Source organism: Ciconia boyciana, chromosome 1 (genome assembly GCF_034638445.1).
Source record: "Ciconia boyciana chromosome 1, ASM3463844v1, whole genome shotgun sequence".
NCBI lineage: Eukaryota > Metazoa > Chordata > Aves > Ciconiiformes > Ciconiidae > Ciconia > Ciconia boyciana.
This window is the reverse complement of record NC_132934.1, coordinates 143,795,930-143,814,857: the sequence shown is the minus strand read 5'-3', so window position 1 is coordinate 143,814,857 and position 18,928 is coordinate 143,795,930. Positions and strand designations below refer to the sequence as shown.

At 44.0% G+C, this 18,928-nt stretch overlaps 1 protein-coding gene across 1 annotated transcript; it reads left to right on the top strand.

Moving 5' to 3' along the window:
* The first annotated feature begins 4,177 nt into the window (after positions 1-4,177).
* On the top strand, positions 4,178-14,146 carry ASMT (acetylserotonin O-methyltransferase). The gene is made up of 8 exons (XM_072849552.1): positions 4,178-5,136; positions 6,957-7,131; positions 8,940-9,069; positions 9,918-9,986; positions 10,504-10,622; positions 11,404-11,544; positions 12,824-12,946; positions 13,586-14,146. Exons 1-8 carry the CDS (start codon positions 5,065-5,067, stop codon positions 13,795-13,797), a joined length of 1,041 nt encoding a protein of 346 aa, XP_072705653.1. The 5' UTR covers positions 4,178-5,064; the 3' UTR covers positions 13,798-14,146.
* The last annotated feature ends 4,782 nt before the right edge of the window (positions 14,147-18,928 follow it).

Here is an 18,928-nt window from a genome sequence, read left to right as displayed (position 1 = left end):
CAGGATTTCCTGCCCACTCCAAATGTCTGCCAGTAGTATATGTGATGTAAACAGGAAAAAAATAAAATTAGTTGGTGTCAAAAACTGACAGAAGCAATAGTCATGTTACTAGGAAAATGCATCTATTGTAAAACATGAGAAGAATTAGAAGTTATAAAGAAGAAAATGAGCATTTAGTTAAAACTGGATGTTGTATTTCAAAGAAAAACTATGATGCTGAGTATCTTGGCTTTTTAGGATTTTAAAAAAAAAAGGGGGGGGGCACAAACTGTGTTGTCTTAGTGCACTTCTAGGCCATCTGATATAAGCTGGGTGTACTTAGAGGCTTAATGATGATGGTGAGGCACAGTTGTTTCCATACTGGCATTATTGAAACTCATTATTGTAGTCACGTCCCTGAGATTTGTACTTGTTGCTTATAAGGAAGGCTGCATGTGTGAAAATAGTGTCACTTGCCATTTTTCACTGGCAGACACATTAATTTTACCAAATCTGCTTTGTTCATAGATAATTTCTTACTTTCGAATGTTAAGCAAAAATGACGTAATTATTTTTTGTGTAGTATTTGTCTGTAGTGAGTTATTTAGGCAAAGAAAAATTCATCACCAAAATAGAACTGTGGAAGTAAAGTAACAGCTTTAGCCTGTGCGTGGTCTAAGCGCTATGACAAAAACCTTGATGGAGTTTTCAGAAAAAGCAAGCCATTGCAATTTCATCTTCGTGAATGCATTTGTAGCTTAAAAGAAGCTTAGACTTTAAGCCTCGCTAACAATTTACATGGAAACAGCAACACACTGTGTGTGGCTTTGCATCAATCTGGTGTGGGTTATCTGCAACCCTCCTCCCCTATATCTCGCTACGGGTAGTAATCCCGTTAGATGATTACATCTGGTGTCCTCAGACAGATTTAGTCCTAATTGAAAAAGTACTTCAAGTGGGTTTAATTAACTGTGTGGTCATTTTATTATCAGAGCCTCTTGCACCCTATAACTTTGCCTTAAGTGAAGTGAATTTATGGCCTGTTAGGACATGCTAGTCTACAGCTGTGCACATAACTGTCTGTTACTTAGTGAAAACTACAAGAACCAAGGGCTGAGCATTTTCATACTCATGATGCAGCTGTACTAAATGTCACTGTAATACCTGATTACCAATCTGTGGCTGAGTCATTTGAGGAAAGTGGTCTGTAAGCTAGCTAGCAGCATCTAGCGCTTCCTAGAGTTGTTTTGTTTAGCTCAGCGGAAGAGAAATGTATACTTCAGTGTGGCGAGCATTTGCTTCCAGTGTGGCTGATGGCGTGGATCTGAAGAGCTGTTATGATCCCAGGAATGGGAAATATTTATGCTTGGGCAAAATTACACCAATTTGTTTCTCAGTAGTGGGCAGGCAGAAGTGGCCTTTGGCAGAGAAATATTTTTATTTCCCTTGTGGTTTATTTCCCTTGTGGTTTATTCCTTGTATTTTATTTCCCTTGTGGTTGAGCCCCAGTCGGCAATTCAGTACCGCTCAGCCGCTCACTCCCCCCCCCCCCCCCCCCCCCCCAGTGGGATGGGGGAGAGAATTGGAAGAGGAAAAGTAAGAAAACTCGAGGTTTCAGATAAGAACAGTTTAACAATTGGAACAAAAATTGATACTACTACTACTAATAATAAAAAATTGTAATGAGAAGGAAAACAACAAGAGAGAGAGAGGAACAAAACCCAAGTAAAAAAAAAAAAAACAGTGATACAGCCGCTCACCACCCGCTGGACCGATGCCCAGCCAGTCCCTGAGCAGCGATCGCTGCCCCCCGGCCAACTCCCCCCAGTTTCTATACTGAGCATGACGCCATATGGTATGGAATAGCCCTTTGGCCAGTTGGGGTCAGCTGTCCTGGCTGTGCCCCCTCCCAGCTTCTTGTGCACCTGGCAGAGCATGGGAAGCTGAAAGGTCCTGGACTAGTGTAAACATTACTTAACACACTGATTTTTTAGTTGTTGCTATCAACATTATTCTCATGCTAAAATCCAAAACACAGCACTATACCAGCTACTAGGAAGAAAATTAACTCTATCCCAGCTGAAACCAGGACATCCTACACCTTTCTAATCTTTTGGCTAACAATATTTATCTTTGGCTAGTGATATTTATCTATGTACAATTTTTTTCTCTATTTTAATCAGAGGAGAGGGAAAGCTATTGAGGGAAATAAGTTGACCTGGTTATCCATATAGATGGAGACTTCGTGAGAAGTTTTTGAGCTTTCTTTTCCTATAGAACTGTCTTTGGAATGAGTCTGAGGAACTGAAAAAGCTGTAGCGTGATCAGTGAGAGTGGGTCTAGATTTGTGCAAATGAATGAACTTTGCAGAATTGCACTTAGTCTTGTGCAGATGGAAGTTCCTAAATAGAAACTGAGCTCATGCGCTCTCCTTGAGGTGGGGATAGCAGGGGAAGATGTCCATTATGAATGTAGCTGTGTTCTTGAAACCTGTTGTCCAGGCTTTTCCTTCAGAGAAACCATGTCTTGTCAAATGCAAGCTGCACAGATTCACAGTCACTCTGGTAGAGGGGTCTGTTGTGGTCTCCAGCCTCCACAGTACAAAATGGACAGAATATTAGCGTCTAACCTGTACTGAACGGTGAAGTCTGGTGCACTAGCAAGACAGTAGCGCTATATTTACAGGCTGCGTTGGCCAGGATGAGGAGGTCTTAAGTGTTTCTACAGTTCGGTGTTTGCTGTAGCTTTTGTATATTTGGACCTAGTCTCCTGGTAACACAGGAGACCCTGTGGTGTTAGAACCTGGGGAACAGGTACTGTTTCTGAGTTGTGTACAGAGGGGAAAAAGGCTGAAAACTGTGACATCTGCTTACCTAATTTTAACAACTAACTCTTAAAGTAGTTTGCTATTTCACTGCTGGCTAAAAGACATACAACATCTTTTGGCTGAAATGTAAGGATCTGAATGGAAAATACAGATTCACAGAAGGACTATACAGTGAAGCCTTTCAGTTGAGAAAGTTTCACTGCATCCACAAAGTGGTCAGAAGGAACATGTGGAAGACTTTATACTAGCCTGTTTCTTCTAAAATGAGGCAGGTTCAAAAGAGAAGCACAGAACTAACCTTCAGCAGCAGCATATAAATACAACCCTACTTCTTAGGAAAGGAAGAGAACAATAAAATGTTGCATTGGGACAAAGTTGTAAAGTGCAGTCTTTAAACATACATCAAGCTAATGTACACAAAATGTGGATCTGCATGTTGATCACTGTATTGTTCAAGTTTTGCCCATTAACTTAATTGCTGAAGCATGGAGAAAGCTACCACTGAAAAAAATGCTATTTTGTAACATTTTGCCATCACTGTGTTACGTAAGTCAGGTCTCATTTAATGTTGTTGCATGAAGGGTCACTAAATGTGTGATATAAAAACTGTGAGTCTTTTCTTGATGGAAAGGGTCTTTTCTCACCTGAGAGTTGCAGCGTCTGGCCAAAAAGGCAAGATGGGCGATATGGCAGGCATTTACAAGCTGGAGCAGTGGACAGTGGGGCAGAGAGGTTTCGGGAAACTAATCCAGGGTTTTAATTTTCTGATGAAAGACCTGTGAGGTATGTTCTATGTGAAGTTGAAACCCATGCCACATCTGGCACTTGGCAGTCATTTCATTGTTTCTTCCCAAGGACTTTCTGCATGCCCCTGGTTAGTTTTGCAGAGAAGGGGAGGAAGACTGTGGCAGCCAGCTGGACAACGTAGAACGTTTTGTCATCCCTCAGCACCCTGCTCTGCCAAAACATGGCAAAGTGCAAGCAGGACAACCTTGCTGTGGTGCTGCTATCAAACAGGCTTTGCTTTCTAAGCCAGTATGTGGGGGGACCTGCAAAATACGGAAAAGGAACGTGAGTAGATTTAATTCCTTGTAGACTTCACCTGAGTGATCATTGTCAGAGCAAACTAGTCGCTGCGGCAAAGCATCACAACAAACAGACTCTTACAGCTTCTCTTCGGACTGGCTGCTTCTGCACTTAGGGAGCGGGTGTACCCTACAGCCAGCCCCAGGGTCACCTGGACCTGTGCCCATCATAAAAAGTTTCGGCTCCCCTCTGGCTACATGTTTCTTTTATCCTTTCCATGGGCATGACTTGCAAACCAGGCCAGGGAAGCACACCTGGGTTTTCCACACCTGGGTGGGAATTATTCCAGGCGCAGACTGTGGTGGGGTGCTTTCTTCTCCTTCAGCTCCTTGTGTGGACTCTGCTCTTAGATTATTTCCTCGGCAGCTCTTGTCTGCTATGTAGTAGTTATGCCAGTCATTTTCCTTGCGTGGGTAAGGTCTGAGGCCCTGGGTATGTGACCCGGAGCCTGAGGCTGAACAAGTCTCTGTTTCAGCATGGTGAAGGTAAGCGCTGTGCATACGCTTGAGTGAGGGGTGAGTAGAATTAGGGCCGTGGGAGATGCCAGGCTTGGTGAGGAGTATGCTGTGACTGCTTTGAGCTGAGCTGATATTCCTTCACTCTCAGACCCCTGGGAATGTCCACATTTCACTTGAAGAATTGTGTTGACAAATTGTCTTCTTTCCTCTGGGGTCATGTCATTGGGCTGACTGACATATGTAAGGATTTCTGTTCTTGGGAAGTCTTCCAGCAACAAAATGCCAGCCCAATGAAGTGGAGCTGCTTTTAAACAAGCCCTGAGTAACACTCCACTTTGGTTTATGAAATCCTGGTGCATCACACTGAATTCAGGTTCTTGATGCTGTTCTGTGCTGATTTCTGTTTTGCTTGTTACAAGCTTTCAAGTGCTTCTGAAGTACCAGCGTGTTAACCAACTGCTGAACTGACAATAAAAGCTTTAATCCGTGCTGCTTCTTTAGCCTTATACTTGATGATGGAAGATCCAAAGAAACAGCTGAACCTGATAGAAAGACCCACTGAAGTCAAATAACTTAGCTAACACGTTTTGTAACCAGTGTGTTTCTCAGAAGCAATAAGATTAAGTGGATCAGCTGGTGTGCTCAGTGCCTGGTGGAAAGCAGCTTATTTAAATTAAGAGGACCAGAGAATCTGTGCCTCAGTCCAGAAAGAAGATGGATTCCACAGAAGACCTTGACTATCCTCAAGTCATCTTGCAATACAACAGTGGATTTTTGGTCTCAAAGGTAAGAAATATAACTCAGTCTTTGATAGGTGTCTAAGAGTATGCAGACAGAAATATTCAAGGATCTCACTTTAGGTCCTGAATGTAAGTGGAACCAAAACCATCTCATACGAAAGCATCCTGTCTGCTCATCTAGGCAGGAAGGAAATTTGGAAAGAAAAAAGATTTGAAAATTGCCTGACCCCTCAGGATATACTTAGCATTTATTGAGACCCCTCTGAGCTTTGGGGGCTTGGATGAGCAGACCTTGTCTCTGCAAGAGGCTTTATAAAAAACACAGGGGTTTATAGCTGACCGCTTGCTGTCTGAGTGCCTCAAATGTGGAAGGTTCCTTCGGTGGTGGGATTTCTTCCCACTTTTCATTTTTGGAGTCTGAGAAACAGCTGACTTGAATTTCCTTTTCCTCTCTTTGTTAAACCATGCAAAGAAGAAGATTTTTCAAATATCTTCTCAAAGAATTTCCTTCCCTCTCCCATGGTTTGTCTGTATGTATTATGCAGAAGGCTGAGCTTGAGAACAACTGTGTATTGCCTCTTTTCAGGTGAAAGAAAGAGTCTGGTATAATGACTGTTTTTCCAAACAGCATTTGATTAAGGCACAAAGGTAGAACTAGTAGTTCCACTTTCCGTATTGTTTCCTGATGTTACTTGCCTTTCTGTGTATGTAGTCACATGGGCATAAAATTATAATATCCAGTGCAGTGGAGATTTTTTCCTCATTTACTATTTAGTTACCTTTGCTAGTGTCTCTTGCTGCACCTCTGGCCAACATGCTAATGGAAGGAATGCTCTTTGGGTTGTGCAAATACTGCTGCATCCAAAGGTTCCTAAAAGGCAGAGCTGAAAGTAAAGAGAGGGAAAACGGATAATGAAAAATCCTTTTGCTTGGTGAGAAAGAGGAGTGCCCAATGCTTTCCAAATCAACACTGGTACTATGTTTTTGAGAAACAATCTCAACGTTGATTAAACCATGTTCTTACTGAGGGTAAAAGGAGCTTTCCGTGGACATTATCAAATCATTGTAGATACAGGCAGTCAGCTGAGTTGATGCCTTTGTTACTGTTTTAGGAATGTTTGTGTGGCCAGAGAAATAGGCTAATACTTGTAAACTTGACTGTGTACAGCTAAAGAAGGATGTTTTTCTTATGTATGGTTACATGTGCCTGTCTGAAGGTTGAGGATTGTTCCTGGAGATGTTACTCACCTTCCTCCTCTATGAAAAGACAAGGCAATTCTGCTGGCCCGAATGAGACACTCCTTTTGGCTGAGAGGAACCTCACTGTCTCAGGGAGACCACTCTAGTCATGCATGTCAGTCCCTGAAAATAGGGTCCATAGAGTGGGATATTCCCCCCTGCTGCAAGGACGGAAGAGTCTCCAGGGTTCACTGGAGCATACATTAGATCCTTAGTTAAAGAACAGAAACAACTACAGAAAAACCCACCACCACGCAGTCTTGCCTTTGTGCTCTTCAGGCAAAAAGCAAGAGAGACTGTGAGAATGTGCTCTGAAACTAAGGAAGAGGTAGGAACATTCACATGTAAAACCTGGTCTCTAAATGTGAACCTTTGTGAGCCAAAAACATTGGCTGGCTTCGCCAGAAAAGGAAAAGAAATTTAAAAAGGTGCGCTACAAGCACTGTATGGTATTATTGGTCTTCAGAGAAACTTCAGTTTAGTCACTGGACTTGTCTATATGAAATATGATTTTACATGAAAAAAATATTATCCTGTGTATATTTTCCCCAGAAAAGCAGCTTTAGAAATGCAATAGGCTTTGGTGCTTTCACCTGATCCCTTGCTCCCACCTTTCCTTACCCCCAGGTTATGTTCACTGCCTGTGAGCTGGGGGTGTTTGATCTCCTGCTGGAGTCAGGAGAGCCTCTGTCTTCAGATGCCATTGCTGCGCACTTGGGTACCAGCACCACAGGGATGGAAAGACTGCTGGATGCCTGTGTGGGATTGAAGCTCTTGGCAGTAGAGCTGACACAAGAAGGAGGTAATAAAGGCAGAAGAAGGGGAAGAAACTAAAAGACTTAAACCTCTCATAGTTTTGAAAGTGAGGCGAGGTGTGTGGGGAGAGGTGATATCTAGTGTTAGGCCAGTTATGGTAGCTGGAAGGAGGAGAGAATTACTCAAGAACACCATCCCCTCTTCAGCTGAAAGAGAAGCAGCAAATGTCAGCATGATTAAAGGTGTAAAGTAAAACCCAGGTGAAGGGCTCTATATCCCTAAACTTCTTTGTGCAAGCGCTTCAAGTGACCTTGGAGAAGATATTCAGAGTATCTGCAGAGCTGGTCTCAAGAAAACTCTGAGGTGTGGGCATGATTTTAAACCTTAAAACAAAATGCCAGGGTGCATGGGCAACAGCATGATTTAAAAACAAGTTTTGATTTTTCTTTGGGGCTTTACCACTGAGTGAAGTATTTTGTTCGGTTGCTGATCTGAACTGAGAGGTGATGTAAGCTTGCTCTTGCATCACAGACGTTGAGTCCACATGGTCAGAAGGGATCTGTGGCCATCAGACAACTGGTCAGGACTAACCAGAGTCTTACAAGTTGTGTCTCCTGCCCTAGCTTGTGTTTGTGTTGCCTTGCCATGTTTTAGTAGTTTGCAGTAGTTGCTGTCGTGGTTTAGCTTCAGCTGGCAACTGAGCACCACACAGCTGCTTGCTCATCCTTCCCCTCCCCCCCCCCCCCGCCCCAGTGGGATGGGGGAGAGAATCTGAAAAGCAGAAGTAAGAAAACTTGTGGGCTGAGATAAGAACAGTTTAATAATTGAAATAAAATAAAATAATAAATTGTAAGGGTGAGGGAGAGAGAGAGACACCCAGGGAAAAACCCCCAAGTGATGCAACTGCTCACCACTCACTGACCAATGCCCAGCCCATCCCCGAGCAGCGATCGCTACCCCCCCTGGCCAACTCTCCCCCCCCCCCCAGTTTCTATACTGAGCATAACATCATACAGTATGGAATATCCCTTTGGCCAGTTGGGGTCAGCTGTCCTGGCTGTGCCCCCTCCCAGCTTCTTGTGCACCTGGCAAAGCATGGGAAGCTGAAAAGTCCTTGACTTAGTATAAGCATTACTTAGCAACAACTAAACCATCAGTGTGTTATCAACATCATTCTCATCCTAAATCCAAAACACAGCACTACACCAGCTACTAGGAAGAAAATTAACTCTATCCCAGCTGAAACCAGGACAGTTGCCCAATGAGTTTAGGGGAAGCAGGATCTATCTTTTATATTCCTTTTGTATGCCAGTCCCATGGGTGAGTGGTGCCACTGTAGATGCATTGGAGGAAGCAGGAGAGATTTCTGTGAGCCCTTTTGGGCATTTATCTGGTCTGCAGATGGTCCTGCCCTAGTGAACTGAGAGAAGGCAGGTGTGGTTGGCATAATGTTTTGGGGACTTGTCTCTCACTTGCTGACCTTGTTCATTGGAAAAAAAGACTTGTCTGCAAGGTCTTCTCATTTAAATAGAGCATACCAAAATCTTCCTCTGATAGTAGAAGCCTATAGGTAAATGATGACACTCATAAGGCATTCCTCTTGCTGTTCTTGAAAGAAACGTTTGGTGCTGGAGTAAGTGTAGGTAGATAGCATTTACTCACATTGAATGGGGCAACACATTTTCAGCAACCCTCACCCACTTCTCATTGCAGTGGAAGGATTGATTGTAGAAGCAATGTGTTAGTGTCTTTGGTCATATAGACATCTTCTGGTGATAAGTACCATGTTGTATGATAGGCTTGGTGAGGTGGTATATCATACATGTTAGTAAATATATTTATTTCACTCTTTAGCCCTCTACAGAAACACAGAAATTTCCAACATCTACCTTACAAAATCAAGTCCTAAGTCTCAGTATCATATTATGATGTATTACTCCAATACAGTCTACTTGTGCTGGCATTACCTGGCCGATGCTGTGAGGTAAGGAGTGTTGTACGCTGTCTGTTGCAGACTGCTTTGCAGCATCTGTGTGGCTGCTGCCGGAGTGGCATGTTTCTGGGGAAGGGCACAATGAAGATGCTGACTGGTTCTCAGAAAGAAAATCCAACAGATCATTCTGGCTGTTAACACAGCCAATATGTGTTCTTTTTTTTTTTTTTCTTGTTTTCTATTTTTGCATGTTCTTGTTTTCCTTTTTCTTCTGATGGTAGAGATGATCTAGGAATCAGATTTCTGTGTTTGACCTTCAGGAAAGCACTTGATCATTACAGTGGCTCTTACTTGGGGAGGCATCAACAAAGTAAATGATGAGTCATGGTGGCTAAGGATACTTCTGTTGCAAAGGTATATAGGAGTAGTTTAGTATGAGGCTGGAGCCTCACTTGTTCCAGTCTTTGCAACTGATGATCAAACATGGTGTGTGTGATGGTGATGATTGTACCACTCTCGCACCTTGACCTGAGATGTGTTCCCATAAATCATAGAATCACAGAATGGTTTGAGTTGGAAGGGACATTAAAGTTCATCTAGTTCCAACCCCCCTGCCATGGGCAGACGTACCTTCCACTAGAGCAGGTTGCTCAAAGCTCTGTCCAACCTGGCCTTGAAAAGAACCAGTCATTCTTGTGAAAGGTTGAGAAATATATCAGCATATTTTGGGGTGGCAAGTGAGGGTGCCTTTACAGCCATTACAAACAGGCTGGCATATATTCTGTACAAAGTTGAGCACCTTCCACAGTGATTAACTAGCTAAAACTACAGCTCCGAGGTGTGTTTGGGTGAAAGAAAAAGAAATCCACACTCATATGCTTTTTTGGTTGCTATTTTAGAGAAGGAAGAAACCAATATGAAAGAGCTTTTGGCATTTCATCTAAAGACCCTTTTGGAGCAATGTACAGGTAATCATTAGTATATTTATAGAAATTTTATTCTTATTATTGTAGTTAAAATTAATGTTTTTAATTATGGCTCAGGACAATTAAATATGATGATGTGAGAATCCCAGTCATCAGAACCATCATGCAGTGTTTTCCTTTCTCAACAATATCCATTACTGGGACACTGTCTGATATTTTGAATACAAGTATATGATTTCCTATTCTGAAAAACGTATCACAGGTCTGTGGCACAGAGGCAATGGTAGCTTGAAGGAAAAAAAATCCCTTGGAAGCCTGAGAAATACACTGTTGGACTTTGCTAGTCTTAATTCCCTATTGAAATGCATGAATGCGTAGCTGTACCCTTCTGCTACAGTAAGACTCAAGGTAGGTTTATATGCAAAGAGAATGTATTCAGTGTCAATAAAAACAGAGATTAGTGTTTAAACTAAAACTTGTAATAACTGTTATATGATAGGAATCACCAAGGATATTGTAAGCTACCTTTTCTACGTGCTGTGTCTGTTTGCATTACTAGATCAGAAGAAGAAATGCTGAAATTCCTGGCTGGCCAGAACTCAGTATGGAGTATATGTGGCAGAGATGTTCTTGCTGCATTTGACCTTTCCCCGTTCACGCAAATCTATGACCTGGGAGGTGAGCGTCAGTGGATCTTCTTTAGCAAGCCTCTGAACTGTCTTCTTTTACAAGCTCTGAAAAGAAAAATAACTCCTATGTTATATGACGGGTACAGTAATGGAAAGTAGGACATATCTCAGCAATAAAGGGAGCGTTTTACTGATTTGGTTGGGTTAAATAGGGAAATGTGAGAGTGGTGAGAGCATTAGGAAGCTGAATGCTTTTCTCTATAGAGCCTCATGTGTTTGAGCAGTGGCCCATCCCCTTGTTTACATGGCAGGTTTGGCATTTTTTCTTGCCTTGCTTGATACATTCTTCCGGTGCCAGATTCCTTCCTCCTCTCCTTCAGTCAGTGTCATTGAGATATTGTTTGCAGCCTTTTACCCGGCAGTGCCCTGCTGTCCCAGTGCTGCTGAGCATTGCCAGGATTCATGGGACGGGTGAGGCTCTCTCGCAGGCTCCATCGCTGCTTCCCCATTGCCTGGTTTAGTGGCTCTGTTTTTCGTTTCCCACCTTCTAGCATCCACAGCTGGGTCTGGGTGAGGGGGTACACAAGAGCTGTAAGGGCTGGGGCTGACCCCACAGGCTGGGTGCTGGGGCCATGGGGGCTTCCTGCAGAGCAAATGGAGACAGTGGCCTCTCCTGTCCCTCCTCTACCCTTTCAGCAACACGTGGGGAGCAAATGTATCTTGCCAGCTGCCATGAGGCTGAATGCACTGTTGCCTGCATCACTTCATGGGGGTGTTGCTGAACAGATCGGTTTTGTGTCAGTGCTGACCTTCTTTTGCTCTTCCCAAAGGAGGTGGAGGAGCTTTGGCGCAGGAGTGTGTTTCTTTGTACCCAAATTCCATGGTCACAATTTATGACCTGCCAAAAGTCGTGCAAGTGGCCAAAGAGCAATTGATTCCCCCTGAGGAGCATCGGATCGCTTTCCATGAAGGTAGGTGCGGACAGCAGTGTAGTGTTGTCACAGCTGTTGCTCCTGAGCCCCTTGTCCCTGCTCAGAGGTACCATACTGGAGGCTCAGGTCTCCAGCTGCCCCTTATGTGGACAGAGCATCCCAGACTGCAGCTTCCCCAGCCCAGGTCTGCAATTCATTGCTACGGCAGGGCTGTCCCAGTTGTGCACCTGCAGCTACCTTCTCTCAGAGACACGACTTGGTTATTCAGCAACCCAGAAGCTCTTTACTCCTGAACAGAACTATTTGATTTCTTCGGAACAAGGGTACTTTAACAAAAAAAAAGTCCGTCAATTTTGAAAAACTGCCATACCGTGTTATAAATCTTCCTAACACTCCCTTTTCTCCTGTGCAGACCTCCTGGCAGATGTGGGGGCTGCCAGGCCTACTCTGAGCAAGGGGTTTTCCTTCTCTGGTCACAACTGATTGACTTTCAAGTCCTAAGATATTTCAGGCTTTGAATGTGGGTGAGCTAGCCCCTATTCCTCTTGCGCAGTCCCCATAGATCTTGCATGGTCTTTGCACCATCTGTGATGAAAATGAGTGTAGGGAGATTTAATTTTTAATGTTTACACAAGCCTTCAAAGTGTTGGAATGACTTAATATTGCTTGAAGCTCAGAGAGAGGAAAGAAGTCTTGAGGAAGGAAGGGAGTATATAAAAACAAAGATGGAGAAACACAGGAAATATTATGTGTGCCAGTGGTGCAAAGGAACAGGAGTGGAAATGACAAAGTAAGATGCAGAGAGAAAAAACTGAATGCAGTACACCAGGTGCTAAACAAAAGGCATGATGATGAAGCTAGTGCTAGGAGGTGAGAGATGTGTATTTTTTCCTTATGGATTTATGATGTAGCTCTGTGGTTACTGAAGGTCTTTGAAAATTTGCTTAGATAAGGGAAAATTCTTTCCTTTTTTCCATGACAGAAACCATGAGAAACTGTCTCCTCTTCTTAACACTTTATGAGTCTGAATTCCTATCATTGGAGAAAACTTACTTAAATGCTTTCCTGTGCATCAAAGGCTGTTTCAGATGAGCTGCTGCTTTTAAACATTTCAGACCTTCCTGAGACTGAACAAAACCAAAAGCCCCTATGCAGTGCCACAGAAGACTGTTACCTGGTAACTCTGTTGCTGTCTGATGTGGGTGATGGATATGGCAAGCCCAGAGTCTTTAGAACTGGACAGAACTGAAAATATTTGCTTAACTCAGCCCTCTGTGTTTTGGGGGTTTTGTGTAATACATGTATTCTTGCTTTACAGGAGACTTCTTTAATGATTCAATTCCAGAAGCTGAACTGTATATTTTATCCAAGATACTGCACGATTGGGATGATGACAAATGCAGGCAGCTGCTGGCAAAAGTCCACAAGGCTTGCAAACCTGGTAGGTGTGAGCTCGCCCGTCTCGCCCATCAGTTATGTGAAGCACACCAGTCTCGATGCGCAATAGGTGGCAGAGTTTCAGTGCAGGTGTTTCTTGGTTTAGTATTTTGGTTTCCTAAACCAGCTGTGTGCAGCTGAGCCAAATAGGGCCTGGTCTAAGTTCTCATTATCTGGCTTCCAGTTTTAGTCTCCTTCTCCACAGGGGCTCATTTGTAGGTATAACATATTTAGGTATAACAACTGGGGATTTGGGGAATTGTTTAGACAGACAGGTGTATACGTCATAGTAAAAATCCCATCAAGCATCATGTTGAACCCTCGAGCTTTGAAAATATTGCCCACAAAGCTGGGTCCTTGACAAAATCAGTAAGTTCAGCTCCTGTGGGTTTCAGCTGGGGGAAGCAGGAATTTCCATCGCAGCCATAGCATCCCCTTCAGACCCAGTACATCAGTACCTCGGTAGCCAGGCAGAGGCACGCTCCAATTCTTTTGCTCTTTCATTGTCTTCTGTGATGCTGAAATATGACTTAATGTATAGGCTGCTTCTTCCTGAAACTAAAGGTTAGGATCTAATAACTCAGCTGAAAAATATCTCATCTTCTCAGAGCTCAGTGTGTTTTATTTATCTTTATTCTACCAGGTGGTGGAGTGCTGCTGGTTGAATCGCTTCTGAATGAAGATAAAAGTGGGCCTTTAGAAACCCAACTGTATTCGATGAATATGTTGGTGCAGACAGAAGGAAAAGAGCGAACAGCAGCAGAGTACAGCCAGCTCCTTGAGGCAGCTGGCTTCGGAGAGGTTCAAGTCAAGAGGACTGGAAAACTCTATGATGCTGTTTTAGGAAGGAAATAATGGTACCTCCATTATGTACCTAACACGATAGAATAAGTGGAGAAATGTGATATTCTTTTCTTAGAAGACAATCATCGACTTAGCTTTTAGTTGAGGCAGCCAACTTTTTTGTAAGCTGATACATTGTTGGGAGAATCAGTGATGATACACCTCGAATGCGTGTGGATTGTAAACCTGGCAGCCTGATTAGGGCTTGCCTTTGGCTCTGGAAGAGAGAGAAAGAAATCAATGCCTGTTCCACAAAAAATAACCCACAAAAGAAATGTGGCAGTGTGTCTGCTTCAGATTTTTTCATTCTTTCCAATTTTACACTGTATCTGATAAAAGCAAAGCTGAGTTTGTACTTGGATTCCTGCAAAATAAAACTGATCGCTCTGCTGAGCTCTGTTACCTGCAATTTTATTCCTGGGGAATTGATATAGTATAAACAGACTAAATTATGTCTCCTTGTGGTTAGTCTTTTCAGAGTTCCAGGAGAAATCCTGTCTGAGCCTTGGGGCGTTTGGCATGAAAAATGATATTAATTTTTTATTTCCTCTAGATTTGATTTAATTTACAAAAAAGAATTTTGTAGCTTGATGACTGGCTGGAGCCCAGTGATGCTCTTTACAGGGCAGGCCCTGAGATGACAGCCGAGAGGGAGAATGATGCAGCCAAGTCATTCAGTTATGGACTGGGGAAGTCCTTATTGCATGCCTCCTGCTAGTGCTTTAAAACATTTGGTCAAGCACAACCTGCCATAACCCACCTAGTTCTTGGAAGCAGAATTACAGATTACTGGAGTGAGAAACATTTGGAGAAGGCACCAGAAAGTAACTCGCTGCAGTTGTGGCTTGAAAGCTAATTGCATTTGCACATTAAGATTGATAGTAGAGAAGCCTGAGACAGTCTTCTCAGTAGCCATCTATAGGAGCCTCCTGCTCCTTTGATTGTCGGTGGAGTATAGGTAGAAGGTAGCCTCAGTAGGGAAAAGTTGGCCTTTTGTCATGGCTTGCGATATCAAAATCAAATCACAAGGATGTAATGGTCCTTCTCATCCTTCAAAGCAACAGGGCACAGTTCATAAGCTACTGTGCAGGTAGCGCGTTTATGCCCGAGTAGGATCTTGCCCCGTAAATATCAACAGGATCTTGCAAGAGTTGGGGCAAGTGGTTCTGGAGAGTTCCCTCACAAGCTGCAGTCACTGTGCAGTGTTCCCTACCTGCGAGTTATGTGGCATGAAGGTGACCTTGCCAGGAGCTGCAGCCTGTGAGTAATGTGTTCTGAATGCTTGCTCGCTTTCCAGACAAAGCGAGGTGTTACATCCTGCAGCAGCCAGGCACGAACGCAAATAATGAAATGAGGCTGACCAGGTCTTTGTTGATTCCCCTCACACCCCAAAAAAACAAATGTTCAGAAAAATTATTTTGCTGCCTTGACTGTACCAAGCAGCCAATGAAGCATGCTGGGGAAAAAAAACAATACTCCTGTCTGGACTCTTTCTGATACGCTTTTTCCCAAAAAAAAGTTGCATGCCCGTGGACTGGTGGTTGCTCACATGGCTGCACTGTTTCCTGAGCCAGTAGACAGGCCAGTCATGGTCAGCATGCTGCAGCTGCGTATGTAAACTGATACATCATATAACCTTGATGAGTCAGAGAATTCCTGTCTCAGCTGGTGTCAGTGTTAATTCTGCCCTTGACTTGAAAAAAAGCATGAGCAGGCTGTTTTGGTTTGTCAAAACAAATTCCCTAAATACAGTACTTTTGCAATGAGTTGATTCACGACATGCTCTGCATGTCATTAACTTACCAGTGAGTGGCTTGGGTGCAACCTGTATAGGCAAGATGCACGCCTGGTTCTAAGACGCCTTTTAGCTGTATCAAGGTTCAAAGATGCTGGGTCTTTAAAGAACAGGATTGACCCATCATTACCTGGAATACAGATGGAAACGAATGAAGTGCAGAATGGTGACTGCAGAATTTGAAGATCATTGGTATTTAAATGACTTTCAAGGGTCAGATGTGATGCTGTATCAGAGCAGCTGAACACCAACACATGATCACAGTGTGCTTTCACTGCTTGTGCAAAGCAGAACCTCCAGCTGGCTATAGCTTGGGCTGCTCATTCCTTATCTGCTAGTTGGCATTTGAGCGTCCAGCTTCTGGGGGGATGCTAAAGCATTCTTGGCTACTCTCTTATGCTAGATGACCAAGGAAATACTGGAGTATGCATAAGGAAGATACTAAAATTCTATATTCACCTTCAGACACCCTACCTTTGAAACCACAAAATAATGTAATAAGGGGACTTGCACTGTTTCCATTAGACTATATTTATTTATGTACTCAGTTCTGATTTTCCTATTCTTCTTCTTTGCCCCCCTGCCTTTTCCTCCACAGTGTGTTTAACCTCCTCTGCCTTCAGAGCCTCTCTTTTTTCCCATGACCCAAAGAGAGAAGATTGCTCTATGGGCACAGAACAAGTCAGTGCCACAGTAGGAGAGTAAGCCCAGAGTGCTCTGAGCTTAAGATCTGCCTTGACAAAGCAGAGGCATAGCTGGTCTCATCAGAGCCTCTTCCTCCCCGCCCCCCTTTTTTTTTCTTTTTTTTTTTTTTCCCTAAATGACAAACACTGTGAAGAAGACCTGAAACAAGTGCTTTTCTGTATGCAGACAAATTAAAACCCTGTTTGCTCTACCATTTCCATGGTCCAACAGGCATTTCTGATGACACCTTGTTATATACAGGGTCTTTCAGCGGTGTTTTTTGCTTGTCATTGGACATTTTAATATTAAAAAAGATTGTACAGGAACAAAGCTATAAGGTGGAGGTTTCCAAGTTACTTGTGTTTTGTTGCTTGTGGGTAATGAAAGCAGCTTCCAAGTTCAGGCCTTTTCATGGTGCTGGGGTGGGAGGTTTTCTGTTTGGTGCAGATGGCTCTTGTCAACAGAGTTCTTTCCCCCTCTCTTGGAGTTTTTAGCCATATAGGCTGAGATAAATTTTCTAGCTCCCAGTATGACTTAGGAGTAATGAATGAAACCTGGCCATAGCTGGGGAGAATCAGCCAAGAGCAGAAGAAGAGACGTTTGAATGCACCAGGCAGGAAACTTATTCCGTGAGCTGAGACTGGCTGTGCCCAGCTGGGCTGGGCGAGTGCAGCTGCCCCAAGGCTGCTCTGTCTGGTAGGACAGAAGCTTCCAGCAGGGCCTTGGCCTGGTGGCCTGGGAATTATATGAAAGAGCAGAGGGCAGGAGGAGCTGGGGAATTTACCTTGTTAACATGCTGACTGGAAGCTGAAGGCTGCTACCTTTCAAAGGGAGGCCTCTCCACCCTCCAGGCCACTTTGGGAAGTTTCCTTCCGTGTATCTGCAATGGACCCAAGTCCAGAATGCTCTATAATGTCTCCTGAGGTGCATCAGTGAGAGGTGCACACAGCCTTGCTCTTGGTACCCATGAGCACCTATGCATTCGTGGTTCCCTTGAATATGACCATGGCCTCTACTTCCATCTCATCTCTGTGCCTCACCAGCCAACTCTCACCTCTGCTCTTTCCAGATCAGGTGGGTCTTCTCCTGCTGAGCCAAAGACACCTCTCTCCAAGGCCCCATCATCTGCTGGTGCATCCAGGTGCTTGGGCCAGCCATAGCCCTACGGAATCTGTGTATAGCAATATGAAATGTATCGTTATTTTTGTTGGTTTAATTTATTTTTTTCTGTGACAGCAGTCTTTTCTTTTTCAGTGGTAATTAGGTCTGGGCTAATAATAATTCAGTTCTCAACACTTCATTAGACTGGGTGAGGTGGGGTCCTGGCTCTGCATGGGAGAGGTGTTGCTCTTGCCCATAAGAGTAATTCCTGGTGTCTCAGTGAGAAGAGGACTGCCTTTGCTGGTGAGGGGCCACTGGCCTTATACTAACTTTGCCTCGCAGTGACCTCACAAGGCTCCAGCTCTGGCCTGTGGGGCTTCTTATCTGGCTGTTTTGAGAAACTACCGTGTGAAGCAGAGCTTGATAGCAGTGTCTCTTGCTGTTTGTCATCCCACACTTAGACTTCCCCATTATAACAAAGGCCTCGAAAGCATGGGTGCAGGCTGAAGGCAGGTGCCCCAGCATCGTCAAGAACCTGCTGACAGTCATTGGTCATTGAAGAAGCACAGCCTTGAGCACTAGGAAAACTGCTTCAAATATAACAAACAAAAGAAACAGTAACTAGGCAAGAAAAAACAGTGGAGGAGCAGAGTAAGGAACCTCTGCCTAGGAAAACAACAGCCCAGTATGCAGCTGGATCAGGCAGAGGCTGGGGGCTGTGCTGCCTAGAAGCACCTCACCAAAAGAGACCTCAAATGGAGGGGAGAGGAGTGGGAAGAGAGAGCTTACCACGGGAGCTGTGGTTGCAGAAGCACCACGGGACGCTGGGAATCAATAACATGCCCCCAGGCTCCTTGCTGGCTCCAGGGTCCAGCTCTCCCTCCCTCCACCCGCCTACTCTTAGGGCCCCCTCAAGGGACCTGGGACCTGCCCACCAGTTGTCCTGGACTGCATGTGCTGCTATAAGTGCATGTATTTTTCCCCACAAATTCTGCACATTTCTCCCCTCTAATGCTCTAGCCCTCAAAAAAGCCTTATTGCAAACCAACTTAGTTTGGGGCAAGAGCAACATTTTGAATGAAGCTCCAGCAGGGTTATGGAGAATGTTCTACACTGGGGGCAGGGGGGTGAGGTGAGAGAGAGATGGTGGGGGGTACTTTCTGGGTCTCAGTAAGGAAGGCCTGAAACAAATGGCTTAATAAAATAACTGTTTTGATAAGGCAGAATAAGAAGAGGAATATAGATAGCAAGTAAATCTTGTGTCCCTTCAGTAAGTCTTGTAAATCTCAAGTAAATCTTGTAAATCTCAAGTAAATCTTGTGCACCCATGTCCATGCAGCATCAGATGGAGCCCGGTTGGATTTTCCCACAGTGCGTTGTACAGATCCTGTCCATGGAGGGAAGCACCTCATTTTGGGTCATTTGAGTTATTATATAATTTTCGCACAAGAAAAAGGATGTTCTCATGAGAACTTGTTGCTGCACGGTTAGATAAAGGCAAGGCCATGCAGGTGGCGTAACCGCTGGCATGGAGTAGGAGCTGCCTGCAGGCTCCTCTGTTAC